The sequence below is a fragment of the Cnephaeus nilssonii genome, assembly GCF_951640355.1.
Source record: "Cnephaeus nilssonii genome assembly, chromosome: 20".
NCBI classification, from domain to species: Eukaryota; Metazoa; Chordata; class Mammalia; order Chiroptera; family Vespertilionidae; genus Cnephaeus; species Cnephaeus nilssonii.
Genome location: NC_137091.1, coordinates 52,082,716 through 52,097,090, shown reverse-complemented (window position 1 = coordinate 52,097,090; position 14,375 = coordinate 52,082,716). Strand labels below are relative to the sequence as shown.

At 62.3% G+C, this 14,375-nt stretch overlaps 2 protein-coding genes across 9 annotated transcripts; both read left to right on the top strand.

The window, feature by feature from the left end:
• The first annotated feature begins 36 nt into the window (after positions 1 to 36).
• Positions 37 to 10,945, top strand: MZF1 (myeloid zinc finger 1). 8 transcript variants are annotated; one of them, XM_079760169.1, is made up of 7 exons: positions 37 to 82; positions 1,022 to 1,118; positions 1,542 to 1,990; positions 2,283 to 2,481; positions 3,110 to 3,177; positions 3,270 to 3,390; positions 7,280 to 10,945. In XM_079760169.1, the coding sequence occupies exons 3-7, from the start codon at positions 1,598 to 1,600 to the stop codon at positions 8,719 to 8,721; spliced, it is 2,223 nt and encodes a 740-aa protein (XP_079616295.1). In that variant the 5' UTR covers positions 37 to 82; positions 1,022 to 1,118; positions 1,542 to 1,597; the 3' UTR covers positions 8,722 to 10,945. The 8 variants fall into 8 exon arrangements, with proteins under 8 accessions (XP_079616295.1, XP_079616294.1, XP_079616298.1 ...); XM_079760168.1 differs by lacking the exon at positions 37 to 82 and adding an exon at positions 110 to 410; XM_079760172.1 differs by lacking the exons at positions 37 to 82; positions 1,022 to 1,118 and adding an exon at positions 110 to 410 and having other exon boundaries at positions 1,566 to 1,990.
• A 515-nt stretch (positions 10,946 to 11,460) lies between these two features.
• UBE2M (ubiquitin conjugating enzyme E2 M) lies at positions 11,461 to 14,184 on the top strand. The gene is made up of 6 exons (XM_079760301.1): positions 11,461 to 11,725; positions 12,730 to 12,824; positions 12,956 to 12,994; positions 13,104 to 13,207; positions 13,512 to 13,575; positions 13,669 to 14,184. The coding sequence occupies exons 1-6, from the start codon at positions 11,617 to 11,619 to the stop codon at positions 13,807 to 13,809; spliced, it is 552 nt and encodes a 183-aa protein (XP_079616427.1). The 5' UTR covers positions 11,461 to 11,616; the 3' UTR covers positions 13,810 to 14,184.
• The last annotated feature ends 191 nt before the right edge of the window (positions 14,185 to 14,375 follow it).

Genomic DNA, 14,375 nt, shown 5'->3' with positions numbered 1-14,375 from the left:
GTTGCCATGGAGACTCGGGCTGCTGGCGTCTCAGCAAGGGCCGTGATAGGTGCAGAACACGACTAATCCTCTGACAGGCCCGGTGAGGACTGAGACGGATCGTGGGAGGCATGCGCGGTTGGAAAGGCAGCGCTGCTGTCATCTGCCCCCTGAGAAGCTTGCGCACGTCGCCGGGGGCCCCGACGCCTGGATCAGAGGCGGGGAGCGCGGGAAGAGGAGGCCGGGAGTGTGACCCGATCGTTGGAAACAACGCTACCCCGGGGAACAGGGTGGAAACAGAGGCGAGGGCTGGGGAAGGGCCAGGAGACGATGGAACTGCTGCGTAGCTTCCTGGGAGACAGTCCAGCTGGGGAGGGGGGATACTGCGAGCGCGCATGCTCAGAGAGCGGGCGCGGCCGCTGAGCGTGCAGGTGAGGGCGGGGGCCTCTCCACGCGAAGGTTTGGGCGGGGACGGGTGGCGGTGCGCACCGTGGATTCCGGCTGCCCTGCGGGACCCGGAATGCAGGACAGGGATCTGGGCACTCCGCGCTGGCGAGCCCGGCGCTGTCTCCCGAGGCCCGTCAGTCACAGCATTGCCACGGCGACGGGCGACGGGCGCCCCGCCCCCGGTTGCCGTGGCGGCGCCTGGACCTGCGGAGGTCCCTAAAGCGGAAGTTGCCCGCTAAGGCTTAGTTCAGAAATCTCCGCGCAGCCAAGCTGCCTGGACGATGGTCCAACTTTCACCCATGGTTTTGGGGTTGACCTGGGGCCTGGAGGAACAGAGGGTTGGCTCAGGCGGCCTCCGAAACCGGATCCACACCATGAATGAACAGATTCCTTCACAAAGCCCGCGCCTAACAGCTGCAGGAGCAGCGGAGGGCGCAGGGAGTGGTGGTGCTTATTTGCAGATGACAGATTCATTGAGACACAGCGACCTGCCAAGGTTGCCTGGCAAAGAGGCTAGGCCAGTCCGGTCCAGTGGTCGCGGGGCTGGTGTGGGCCACCGGAAGCTCCCCTCTCACCTTCTGGGTCCACCTGCCAGGACCCTCAGGAGACCATGATTTGCACGGCGTGATAAGCAGGGCTCAGAGGATGGAGCTGAATTTCAGGGGATGCCACCTGGGGGCTGAGCCACACAGGTGACTTTGCACAGGTGCTGGGGGCAACAGGTGGAGGGAGACTGCCCTGTGGTCTGAGACTGGGTGGAAGAGTGGGTGGTGCAATGATGGGCTGGCGTAGGGCGGCGGTAGTGGGGCTGATGCCCAGGTGGTGAGTGTTGGTGACATTCACCTGTAAGAGGGAGAGCTACAGGGCAGGGATGAGGTGATGTAGAGAAAGAGAGCAGGATTTAGGGAGAGAAGAGGTGACTTCTGAGCCTAACAATTCTTTGGAGTTGGGGGTGACCAGAGTCTGCAGGCCCAGCTAGAGGCCAGGGCCTGGTGGCTCCTCGAGGGCCCGTGACCACCTCCCTGTGCGTCAGCCTTCCCCCAGGCAGGACTGAGGCTGGGACAGCACAGCATGCCCTCAGCACTCGATAAGCATTCACTCCACTGTCATTGCAGCAGCCCCATCCCCTCCGCCCCCAGGGTCAATAGCCTTGGAGCCCGCCATCTTTCCGATGAGGCCCGCAGCACTGTCCTCTCCAGGGCACACAGCCCCGGAAGAGGAGAGGCCCATCCTGGTGAAGCTGGAGGACTCTGAGGAGGAGGAGGAGGCCACCCCATGGGACCCTGGCCCAGAGGCTGCATGCTGGTGTTTCTGGCACTTCCGCTACGAGGCGGCAGCTGGGCCCCGAGAGGCCCTGGCCCAGCTCCGCGAGCTCTGCCGCCAGTGGCTGCGGCCGGAGGCGCACTCCAAGGAGCAGATGCTGGAGCTGCTGGTGCTGGAGCAGTTCCTGGGCGCGCTGCCCCCCAAGATCCAGGCCCGAGTGCGAGGGCAGCGTCCAGGCAGCGCTGAGGAGGCTGTGGCCCTGGTTGAGAGGCTGCGCCAGGAGCCAGGACCCCGGAGATGGGTGAGTCTGTTGCCCTGAACGGAGGTCAGAGGTCAGGGTTAACTGGGGAGTGCCATGCTCAGCTAGACACTTGTCCCGCGCGGACTGGAAGTGGTCACCTGCGGCGGGCCCTATACAAGGGTCATGGACACAGGGAGGGATACAGGGCAGGTGTCAACACAGGACACCCCCTGCGCACTCCCCAGGGGATGGGTTCCCTGAAGGATCTAGTCAGTCCATACCTTGAAGCCTGCATTGGGGTCCAGCCCCAACTCCCTGCCTGGCCCCCTAATGAGAGGGGGCACCTCCCCAGGTCACAGTCCAGGTGCAGGGACAGGAGGTGCTATCAGAGAAGGTGGAGCCCTTCAACTTCCGGTCCCTCCTGCACACCACGCCTCAGACTACAGAACCTGGGCCTGAGACAACCCTGGGGGTCACGCAGAGGTCACTACCGAGCCTTCAGGTGGAAAAGGAGCCCGAGGTCACAGAGGACCCAGGTGAGGACAGGCAAGGTAGGCAGGGCCCAAGGCCCACTTGGATGGACCTGGGATCTTAGCCAGGACATCCTGAAGCCCCCGGGGCCCGTCACTAATGGATAGGCCACCCCAAGCACGGCCCCGCCCTCCCAGCCAACAGCTGTCCCGCCCCTCGAAGCCAAGTCTATCAGTTGTTCCCAGGCTCTCCCCTGGCGGGAGACAAGCTGCTGGGGCTTCCACCTGTGGGAGGTATGCGGGGTTCCCTCCACAAGGCGACCCATTGAGGGACGTCAGCTGGTCACTGGGGAGGCCACAGCAGCCTGGGGGTATGGTGGGTGCAGATGAGGGAGCACCCCAAAGTGCTGGGGCCTGACCCTCCCTTGTACACCTCCCAGGCAGGTGGCACAGCTGAGCACCCACTGCCCCACTCCTGTGCAGTCCCTTGTGCAATGCCCCTCTCCCACCCTCAGTCTGTATGCCCAGCTCTCATGCAGGCGTGCGGGGCACAGACCTGAGCCACCTCCGGCCACAGCTCCTCCAAGCTGGGCCCTGGAGCTGCCCTGCAACCAGCTCTCACCCCACCTGGATCCCAGTACCTGGCTACCACTGGGGAGAGTCGTGGGGTGGGAACCTCGGGACACCTAAGCCCATCCTTCCTCTCCAGAGTTTCTGGATCCTGAGGCTCCCGTCAACCCCCAGGTGGCCGCTTCCACTCTCCTGCCTGAGGCCCAGGTGAGCCCCAGGCCAGGAGCCTCGTGTGGGGAGGTATGTAGGTCCCTCCCTGGGCCTCGCAGGGCAAGACGAGCAGTGACCCCTGGTTTCAGGGCTGTGGGATGTCGCTGGACCAGGCCGCTCCCCCCAGCAGGACTGGGCCTGCGGGTCCCTCCCGGAGGGAGCACCCTGGGGCCCTGTGGAAAGAGGAAGCTGGGGGCATCCCCTCCCCAGGTGAGTAAGAGGGGCTCGGTGGGGTGGGCCCTCTGCGTGGGCAGAAACCCATCTGCCTATCCCATTCCTAGCCCTGCTCCCCCACGCCCCGGACCATCCCTCGCAGCACCAACAGTCAGCATCCCCTAGCCTCAAAGCCCCGCTCTCCACTCACCTCACGCCCCTCCACCCAGCTGCTCCCCCCACCTCAGTGACACCTCCAAGACCTGAGCCTGTTCCCCAAACCCACACCTCCCAGCTCTGGCATCCCGAGGCCAGACTCGAGTGTCAGCATAGGGAGGGTCAAGAATGGCAAAGATGGTCAGCAGACAGGACAGGCGGGCAGGAGGGTCCTGGACAGTGGGGATCAGACAGCACAGCGGGAGTCAAACCAATCACCCAGGTCCTGGTCTCCTCCTGTTTCCGTGACCCTGCCTTCCCGTGTTATCAGACCTGCTCCTTCCCATGTTCTCAGAGACCTGCTTCCTTCCCGTGTTCTCACAGACCTTGCTCTGAACTTTGGTGTGGGACTTACATAATGTTCTGAGACACACCTGTCTAACACTCCCCATCACACGGAAGCTTGCCTGGATTAAGAATTCATTTTATTAATGCTCTCATATGTCTTTGTATCACATTGTTGGTGAGCCTCATGCACTTGAAAAGCACATTCAATCGTGGACACTGGCTGGAATGGCTTCTTTGATTTCCTTCTCATTATTTCGTTCTGACTCTAATGTTCTTACCTTCTCACTCTGATCTTCATCCCTTTCTTTGTATTCAGTCATCCAGAGAAGTTCTTCAATTATATCTTCCAGACCCTCTGTGGAGAAGCTCGTATCTGCTAGCATAGTTTTAATTTCCAGGAGTGTTTCATTCCTTGAACATTCATTTTTATAGCCACTTCCTCTAGTCCTTATAGTTACAATGGCTTTCCTTATTTCTCTGAGAATAGCAGTAACTTCTCCCAATATGGTCTCTGTTCCCTCCAAGTCATCTGCTTATGTTTAAGCCATAGCTGGTGTGGCTCAGTGACTAGTGCATCAGCCTGCAGACTGAAGGGTCCCAGGTTCGATTCAGGTCAAGGGCACATGCCAGGGTTGCGGGCTCGATCCCCAGTAAGGGGTTTGCAGGAGGCAGCTGATCAATGATTCTCTCTCATCATTTATGTTTCTATCTCTTTCTACCTTCCTCTCTGAAATCAATAAAAATAAAAATAAAAAGACAGGGACCAACAATCTGGGACCTCTGAGCAGGTGGGTGAGGGGCTGGGAAAGACATGGGGCATCACTCCCCAAGAAGACCCACATCTTGGGGGATATGAGCAGGGAGGGGGGGGGGTTAGGGGGGTCAGTGGGTGCCAGTGAAGGACCTGTAGGGTCCTCTGGCTGGACCGTTTGGGGCACCCAAGCCCTCCAAGGAAGCGCTTCCAGCCTTGTGTCGAATCCCAGGAGAGGCTGCTGCTCAGCACACAGTGTGACTTCACTTAACCCCTCCACTTTCTCGTTGGCCTCCTACCTCAACCCAGCCTTTTGCCAAGATGAGGAGACCCAGAATCCAAGCGACAACAATGCCCGCTGTCCGCACAGCCTTCTGTGCAGACAGAGCCTCGTGCTGGTCTGAGCCGTTGCCCTGCCCAGCTTCTGCTTCTAACACCGTCTTCCTGACCTGCGTGGCACTCCCAACCCTGTACGGCCACATGTACCTGGTACCTCTGACTCCTCAACTTTTGGAATCTTCTTTGGGGTAAAACAGGTTGATTTTGTTTGTTTCCCCCTGCTGACTCAGTGTTCACCTTCGCCAGTCTCTGCAGGCTTCTGCCCATCTGCTCTCCAGAGCAGGAAATGTCAGGGAGCTTCCTTTTCTCTTCATCTTTGGGGATTTTATGCCTGAAAAGAAAAACAAAAGGATTTCATTGTTGTCTTACTGTTGTTTCAGGATGGAGCAAATTTAAATCGTTTTCCACTCCTCCCCATTTGCTGTGTTATCAGTAAGGACCCTAAGTCCTTCTTTTTTCAAAATATCTGTTTCACAGATGCTGGTCCCTCTTTGAGGCTTTGGAAATAATTCCGTTTCCTTCCCAGACTGGTTCGTTAGCTCGGTTTGCCGGGCTGAGTCCTCCCACTAGTTGCACCGTTGACAGCTTGCCCTTCTGGGCTGTACGAGCTTGCTTGTCCCTGAACTAAGGATAGTCCTGGGCGAGGGGCTGCCACAGGGCCCATCAAAACCCTGCCATGAGGTTCATCTAGGCCCCAGGCCATTCAGGGCGCTCCCTCTGCAGCCCAGGTCTGTGGGTGGCCTGGGCTGACCACCCTCCCCCCCCCCCCCCTTTACCCTCAGCCCTGGCTTCAGAGCTCACTCTGCCAGCTGTGGGTCCTGGATCTCACCAGCTGGCCTTTCTTACTTGGGCGTTGCCCAAGGCATTTTTAAGTCATGTTCTGTGTGTTGGAGCGGAGAGCAGGATCTGGCACATGCCTGGCTGCTGTTTCGTTGCCATGCGGCTGACTGCCCCTCCACTGGGCCTGCCTCTCTCAGCTCACCACCCGTCTTTCCCTGGTGCACCGGCAGCACCACCTTACAGCTCCACTCTCTCCTCAGGCTTAACCCCAGACAACCGCAGCTCCCACCTCCAAACACGGATCCCTCAGCCACCTGGGTCTCCCCACCAGGGCTCCTGGCTGCTCTCCGTGCACCTCCAGTGAACGTTTTTTGTGTAGCCAGCATTTTCATCACGAGAATATTCTGAGTAGCTCACGCGTTAGAAAATTCAAAAGGCAGAGGGAGTCCTCAGTGAATGCCCCTCCTGCCGGTCACACAGCCCTGCTCCCCCGAAACCAGCATTTTGTGTGTCCTTCCAGTGTGCACATACACGAGCAAACACCCTCAAATGCACCCTGCTCCACCCCTGGCACCCCCTGAGCAGCCAGGGCCCCACTGTGCGCACACGACTGTGTCCATCTGGGCTCCTGCTAATGTTGGGTTACTTTTCAGTGACGAACTGAGAAACCACGTACGTAGGTCACTGGCTTCCTGTTCATGTCCACTAGCAAAGCACACTGAGGCCCGGGTCTGTGTGAGGGTGTGGAAAGCTCTAAGCACAGAAGGGACTACGCGTATTTTGTGGGGTTTAATGTTAGTCAAGTTTCCTTTCCTGTTGGCATCCTTTGCCCACATGGATCGGGTTGTTGGTCTTTCTTGTCGGTTTCTTAGAATTCTTAGATTAATCCGACCTTGGCCTCTGCAGAGTTTGTTTCTCGTTCTTTTTTTTGACTCTTAAGTAGCTTTAGCTGTGCACAGGTTATCTCCTTTTTTGTGATGTAGCTGCCTTTTGAGAACTTAGGGTTTTTCTGCCATTGAAGCCACTGCTACGTGGTCTCTGTGATCTGACTCGCTCCGGCTTCCTCTTCTCCAGCCCTGCTTCTCAGGGGCCTTTGCTCGCACCAGGTCGGTCGCCCAGCATCTACTACTGCGGAGCTCAGTGTGGCTGAAGGCCACTCCTGTTCTTCAGACACTTCTCCACTCGGCCCTGTCTGAGCTCATGCAGGCCCAGGGCTCCCTATGACATGCACAGGTCACAGCCCCCACGTTCAGGTTTCCATGGAGACTGGGCCCCGACTCCTGCACCCCACAGCCTGCATGTACTCACTGTCCCTCAGAGGCCAGGGAGCATGGAGCAAGGCCAGTCAGACCCACCGACCTGGAAAGCTGGCCTGGCTTCTCAGTCTTCCTCCTCATGCAAGATCCGTCCCCTTGCCGCTCCCCAGGGAAGCTGCAGATACAGTCCCTGCCCTGGCCCTCTGTCTGCCTCCCTGGTCAGTCAGGAGCCCCCAGCTCACACTGTGTACCCAGGGCTAGGATGCTCCGGGCACAGTGGGCTCTGTCACAGAGTGGATCCTCTTGTGCAATACAGGGTTTGCGCACCAGATGGACAGCGGCTCCGCTGGCCTGGGTACCGTGAGCCCCCACGGCCACATCCCCTGGGACCGCAGAGTGGCAGGCCTCCCGGGCCAACGCCAGTCACCCTCCCGACAAGGTGGCTTCTTGCGTTCGCACGTGCTCCCGGGAGATGAGCAGGAGCGCACAGACAAGGATCCCCACCAGGGCACGGGCCACATCATGGCTACTGCCCACTGGCCAGACCCCAGGGGTCGGAGCCGGGGCCGAGGCTGTCCCAAAACGGGCGGCGGGACAGTGCGAGGTGGCCGATGCGACGTGTGTGGGAAGGTGTTCAGCCAGCGCAGCAACCTGCTGCGGCACCAGAAGATACACACGGGGGAGCGGCCGTTTGTGTGCGGCGAGTGTGGCCGTGGCTTCAGCCGCAGCTCGCACCTGCTGCGCCACCAGGTAACGCACGCGGAGGAGCGGCCGTTCACCTGCAGCGACTGCGGCCGGGGCTTCGTGCGTAGCGCGCGCCTGGAAGAGCACAGGCGCGTGCACACGGGCGAGCAGCCCTTCCACTGCGGCGAGTGCGGCCAGAGCTTCCGGCAGCGCTCCAACCTGCTGCAGCACAGGCGCATCCACGGAGACCCTCCCTGCGACCCTCCCGGCCGGGGCGCCAGGCCCCCCACGCCGCCCGGTGCGCCCGAGCCCCCAGGCCCCTTCCCGTGCAGTGAATGCCGTGAGAGCTTCGCGCAGCGCGCGGTGCTGCTGGAGCACCAGGCCGTGCACACCGGCGACAAGTCCTTCGGCTGCGCGGAGTGCGGGGAGCGCTTCGGCCGGCGCTCGGTGCTGCTGCAGCATCGGAGAGTGCACAGCGGCGAGCGGCCCTTCGCCTGCCCCGAGTGCAGCCAGAGCTTCCGGCAGCGCTCCAACCTCACGCAGCACCAGCGCATCCACACGGGCGAGCGGCCCTTTGCCTGCGCCGAGTGCGGCAAGGCCTTCCGCCAGCGGCCCACGCTCACGCAGCACCTGCGGGTCCACACGGGGGAGAAGCCCTTCGCCTGCCCCGACTGCGGCCAACGCTTCAGCCAGCGGCTCAAGCTCACGCGCCACCAGCGGACGCACACGGGCGAGAAGCCCTACGCCTGCGACGAGTGCGGCCAGAGCTTCTCGCAGGCGTCCCGGCTCACGGAGCACCAGCGCACCCACACCGGCGAGCGGCCCTTCGCCTGCCCCGAGTGCGGCCAGAGCTTCCGGCAGCGCGCCCACCTCACGCAGCACCGGCGCATCCACACGGGCGAGAGGCCCTTCGCCTGCCCCGAGTGCGGCAAGGCCTTCCGCCAGCGGCCCACGCTCACGCAGCACCTGCGCACCCACCGGCGCGACAAGCCCTTCGCCTGCCCCGAGTGCGGCCGGCGCTTCAGCCAGAGCACCAAGCTCATCCAGCACCAGCGCGTCCACAGCGCGGAGTAGCCAGCACTCCCTGACCCCGTGCCCACCTCGGCCCTCTGTGCCCACGTGGGGAGGGGACGACACACCTACCTCACAGGGTGGTGAGGCCTCCATCGCACAGGTGCAAGCGGACGGCCAGGACGGGCCCGTAGATAATCAATAAACAGTAGAAGGAACCTGGGTCTGGGTCTCCACACACACAATGCCACCCACTGCGCGGGCCCCTCTCCAACAACACACACCCACCTTTCCGCCGCAACCTCGCGGTCCCTGAGCGCCGTGACCCCCTGAAGAGGTGCTCCTAGCAGCAGCTGCACGGCTGTGGGTGCCTCCTCTATGGCTCCAGTGCGGTTTGCCCAAGATGCCTTCCACACACACACCCGCTGCCCGAGCCAGGTGCCGGAGGACCCGGATGGCCTAGTTCTCCCCCATCGGAGGCAGGAGACGTAGCAAGCCAGTGCCCAGCAGCCCAGATAGAGCCTGGCATGTGTTTGTCAAACCTTAAACCTGGGAAGAAGTCCCTGAAGTGAGAAAGCTGGATGATGTTATCTGGAAACACACATTCCTGCGGGACTTTCCCCCATGCCCCTATGGGAACAGGGGTCAGTGGCAGGCCCCAGCCAGTTCCCAGCCCTCCAGGGACCGTTCCCATCCCCTGGGCTGCACTTCCGCCCTCACTCCTCTCCCGCCCTCACTCCTCTCCCATCCAGTTCTGCCCTCCCCTCAAGGCTCTGGCCCCAGCTTCCCTCGGGGCTTGTGCATGTGCCAAGCGCGGGCTGCCTCCCAGAGACTGCAGGCGCCTCCACAGTTAAACCACCTGTGCCCTCTGCCACTTGGTGGCCATAGGGTGACAAAAAGACAACTGCACCACTTGCAATCCAGCCGCTGCCTCAGTTCGGCCATCCCCTCCCGCCCTCCCTGGTCCAGCCCCATGGCCTCCTTCACCCAGGATTTTTTGCGCGGTTGAGTCTAAGCCACGGTGTTAGAAACCACACTAGTCCAGCTTTGGCCAGTCCAGCGTCACCTCTCCGAGAAACCTACACCCTATGCCCAGAGGGGCCTCAGCAACTGGCCAGGCTGGCCAAAAGGAACCACCCCTGAGACTTGGGCTGGAAAAAGATGGCCATCCACCTCACGAGGAGGCCAAAACGACAAGAGCAGAGCTGCTAACAAGAACGGAGAGGAAGGGCCAGAGGGAAAGGGCTGAGTCTGGAGGCGCCCCGACTCCCAGGACCAGTCCTGTCTGCAGCCTGAGAACGCCGGCGTGTACCCCAGCACATCGCCAGCAATCAGCTCTCCTGGGGCTCAAGAGAGGATGCTGGGATGAGAGGCTGGGGCGGCCAGGGGGCTGCTGGGCGCATGTGGGTCGGCGGCATTGAGGACGGGAGCCCGGAGGGAGGAGCAGTTGCAGAAATACAGCCGGCTCCAGTGCGGTTTGCCCAAGATGCCTTCCCCGCTGGGGTCAGTCCACGGGGCCCGGGCGCCAAGGGTACCGGCACTCACGGGGCAGAGCCTCCGCGGAGGCCGGCGGCAACTCGCTGGGTTGAGGAAGGGTATGGGGTGGACGCCGGTCCGTCCCAGGAGGAGGGCGTCAGGGCCACTGCGCCGAGCTGAGAACCGCACGACTGGGACCGGCGGGGCTGCGACTCCCACAAAAGGGAATCCCCGCTAGAGCTGCCCACCTCGGTCCTGCCCTCGCGACCTACCTCCTCACCGGCCGGAAGGTTCCCGCGGTGACGCCAGAAATGGCAGAACCACTCACGCCGCTGCCTCCCGCCCTCCGGAGCATGCGGAGCTGTGATTGGGGGAGAAGCTGGGCCCGCCCACCACGCCCGTGGCGGCGCCGCGGGAACCCCGGACCCACGCCGAGGCGGCCCCGCCCCCCAAGTCCCTCCGCATTACACTTCACCGTGCTGACCGTTCTCTGGTACAAGACATGTTTAGTTACTTTAGCTCAACTAGAATCTCCGCGAGCGGGTGGTTGGGGTTTGCGATGGGACATGAGGGTGCTCCACCCCGTACCCTCCGGACAACACCCCTGGCCTCACCCCAGGCCCCGGCCCCGGCATCACCAGGCCCCTGTCTGTGACCTCCAGGACTAGGGCCTCACTTGACCACCCCCCGCCGCGGTCTGCAGTAGGGCCAGTGGGAATGGCCGGACCGCGAGCGAAGCGGACTGCCCCACTTAAAGATGGCGGCGACACCGTCCCCTGCCAGGACCCGCGAACGTTCCCGGAAGTGACCGAGGGACGCCCCCACGAGCGGAAATACTCGAGCCCAGCCGAAGGAACCCGAACTCAGCCCCGTCGCTGACCAACGCTGGGCGGGGACTGCGGCGGCTGCGCAGGCGCACAGCGCAGGCCGGGCGGGAAGAGCCGAAGCGCGGACTGGAGGCGGAAATATCCGAAGTGCTGGGGCGCCCGAGGCCGTTGCGGACCTCCGCGCCGAAGCCGCTGCTGCCGCGGAAGCCGGCCTCCTCCAGGACACGGCCGCCGCCACTGCGGTCGCCACCGCCTCCTTTCACCTCGAGCCGCATCCTCTTCACGGAGGGAGCGAGGGAGCGGACAGGCGGTGCGGCCCAGGGAGCCCGCGTCCGCAGCTGGGCCTGAGAGACCAGAGCGGGCGAGGGGGCGGAGGGAGCGGCCGGTGGGGGCGGGGCGAGCGGGCCGAGGACAGCCGAGTCGATCCGAGTACCGCCGAGCGAGGCCGAGGCGCCGGGCCAGGCCGGAGCCGGACTACGGGAGCCGACGCGGGCCGCGCTGTGGGCGCGGAGCGGCGCGGCAGGCCGGACGGGCCGCGGCAGCAGCGGAGGAGGCCGCGTCGGCCGGTCCGAGTGGCGGAGGCGGCGCGGGCAGCGGCGGGGGGCCGGGTGGCCGGGGTCCCGGGCCCCGCGGCGGCGGCGGCGGCGGCAGCAGGATGATCAAGCTGTTCTCGCTGAAGCAGCAGAAGAAGGAGGAGGAGTCGGCGGGCGGCACCAAGGGCAGCAGCAAGAAAGCGTCGGCGGCGCAGCTGCGGATCCAGAAGGGTAGGGGTCGGGAGGTGGGGTGGGGTCGGAAGTCCGGGACTGGGGTGGGGCGACGAGGGAGTCAGGAGTGGGGTACTGCGCTCGCCGGTGGTCGGGGGTGTCCGAGATTGGGAGGCCGTGGATGGAACGGGTCGGAGGTCAGGGCCTGGGCTTTGCGGTGATGGAGGATCAGAGGTGGGGTGATGCAGTCGCCGGGGTTTCAGAGGTTGGGGGCACCGGATGGGGCATTTAGGATATTCAGAAAGCCAGGCGTTTTGTATTGGGGACTGAGCTGGGGGTCAGGCGGGAACCTGGATGGCAGGCAGGGCAGATGGGGAAGAGTAGCGGGCACGATTTCGTGTGTTATGCTGGGGTCCCTGGGACGTGAGAGTCCGATAGGGCGGAGGAGGTTTCAGGGCTCGGGATTTGTGTGGTCTGAGTTTGGGTGACAGGTGGAGGAGGAAGGGATAGTGGGTACCAAAGAGAAGCAGAAAAGAGTGGTGGAGGGTGGGAGACTGGGGACTCACGGGTTTGGGGTGACAGGATGGATGGTTGGGACCCGAGATTGGTGAAGGGATGATTTAGGGTATGAGGGGCAGGGTCCTTGGGTTTGGGTAGACAGGTGGGGACTAGCAGAGTCCACTAGATAATGGGTCATGACTGTGGATCCTAGTGTTTGAGGTAGTCAGAGGCTTTGGGGGAAACACTTGGGAGTGGGGGCTGCTAGGAGCTGGGTTGGCGGGCCTAGCTGTTGAGTAAAGGGATTTGGGGCTGTGGGGTAAGAAGGCTTGGAGTTTATCCTGCCGCAGATGCTAGGCCACAGGCACCATTGAATTTGCATGTTTGGGGTGTGCTGTGGATCCAGAAGATCCTGCCAGGAGACTGGGGAGGGGAAAGCGGGGAGAGGGTTGGGGATGTGAGGCACAGCCCAGGACACAGCCCCAGGGTCCGGGAGGAGACCATGGGGCCTGCTGAGCACCCTCCTCTCTCCTCCCCTTGTTCCCTTCTCTGCTGTACAAACCCAGACATAAACGAACTGAACTTGCCCAAGACCTGTGACATCAGCTTTTCAGACCCCGACGACCTCCTCAACTTCAAGCTGGTGATCTGTCCTGATGAGGTGAGGACACACCCCGAGGGACATCCAGGCCCTGGCTGGGCCATCGCCCCATCTTGAGGAGGGAGACCTGGTTCCCCTGTCAGGCCCCTCGGGATGGCGCTCCAAGGCCTTCCTCTTCTCTCCCCTCGCAGGGCTTCTACAAGAGCGGGAAGTTTGTGTTCAGTTTTAAGGTGAGTCTCAGGTGGGCAGCGGTGGCTCCCTGGGCAGAGGAGGCAACGGCTGAGGCCCAGCCAGACACTGCTGGGCCCCTGTCCACCTCCCCTCTTTTCCCGGAGCCAGGTGGGCCAGGGTTACCCGCATGACCCCCCCAAGGTGAAGTGTGAGACGATGGTCTATCATCCCAACATTGACCTCGAGGGCAACGTCTGCCTCAACATCCTCAGGTGAAGGCCTGGCCCGCCCCTGCTCTCCCCAGCCCTGCCTGCCAGGCCCCTTCACGGCCTTGCACTGACCCAGTGTCCATCCCTTTCCTCCCCCCGTGGTCTGTCCCTGTGTCTCTTCATTTCTGTTTTCTTCCTTGTGGCTTGACCTTGACTTTCTCCCTGGCCTGTGCTGCTCTGCATGCGCCCTCCCCCCAACCTCATAGCCACACTGTCCTGTGCCCTGGGCCTGGCCTGGCCAGTCCTCGAAGGGCCTGTGGCAGCCACCCACCCACCGGCCCCTGAATCTCATGCTCTCTGCCCACAGAGAGGACTGGAAGCCAGTCCTTACGATAAACTCCATAATTTATGGCCTGCAGTATCTCTTCTTGGTGAGTAGGGGTGGTGGGTAGGGCTTGGAGAGGTTGGCCCCTCTGCCCCAAAGGCCTGTTGACCCCACCCCACCCTACTCATACTGGCCACAGGAGCCCAACCCCGAAGACCCACTCAACAAGGAAGCTGCTGAGGTCCTGCAGAACAACCGACGACTGTTTGAGCAGAACGTACAGCGCTCCATGCGAGGTGGCTACATCGGCTCCACCTACTTTGAGCGCTGCCTGAAATAGGGTCGGCGCACACCCACCCCTGCTAGGGTCACCAGCCCCGGCGTCCCCTGCAAATATTTATTGGGGGCCACAGGTGGGGGGATCGGGGCCGCAGGTGGGGTAATTACATGCCCTAGCCTTGCCTCCCCTTCCTGTCACCGGCTCCTAGTTATTTTTTTTTTAACCACCACGTGATTAAGGTCGGAGCTGCCTCCTCCCGACCCGCTCAGCGATGGGAAATGAATTGGCTTGTCTAGCCCCCCGCTGGGTGCCGTACAGCCTCCCACTCTGGGCTCTGGGGTGGGTGGCCAAGGGGACTGGGTGGCTGGGGGCCCGCCACCCCATTCCTCCACCACTGGAGGTCCCACCAGGCTATTAAAGGGGAATGTTACTGCATGGCCTCCGCCTCTTCCTTCTGTGGGACGGGAGGGGCAGGCGATGTCCACCTTGGCTCCTGGGGGCTGAGTGGGGCGATTACACTCCGTGGTGAGAAGGGGGCGGGACCCAGCTACCAGTGGCTGGCTGGCTGGTAAGCCAGCGACGGGAAAGTCCGCACCATCTCCACTCCCGCCCCAATGCCTTGGGTA

Excerpts from the sequence above, each read along its gene's own strand:
- MZF1 (XM_079760169.1), top strand. The coding sequence starts at position 1,598 with ATGAGGCCCGCAGCACTGTCCTCTCCAGGGCACACAGCCCCGGAAGAG. Across the intron at positions 1,991-2,282 it reads AGCCAGGACCCCGGAGATGG|GTCACAGTCCAGGTGCAGGG; the intron begins GTGAGTCTGTTG and ends GCACCTCCCCAG. Across the intron at positions 3,178-3,269 it reads CTCTCCTGCCTGAGGCCCAG|GGCTGTGGGATGTCGCTGGA; the intron begins GTGAGCCCCAGG and ends CCCTGGTTTCAG.
- UBE2M (XM_079760301.1), top strand. The coding sequence starts at position 11,617 with ATGATCAAGCTGTTCTCGCTGAAGCAGCAGAAGAAGGAGGAGGAGTCG. Across the intron at positions 11,726-12,729 it reads GCAGCTGCGGATCCAGAAGG|ACATAAACGAACTGAACTTG; the intron begins GTAGGGGTCGGG and ends GTACAAACCCAG. Across the intron at positions 13,208-13,511 it reads GTCTGCCTCAACATCCTCAG|AGAGGACTGGAAGCCAGTCC; the intron begins GTGAAGGCCTGG and ends CTCTGCCCACAG.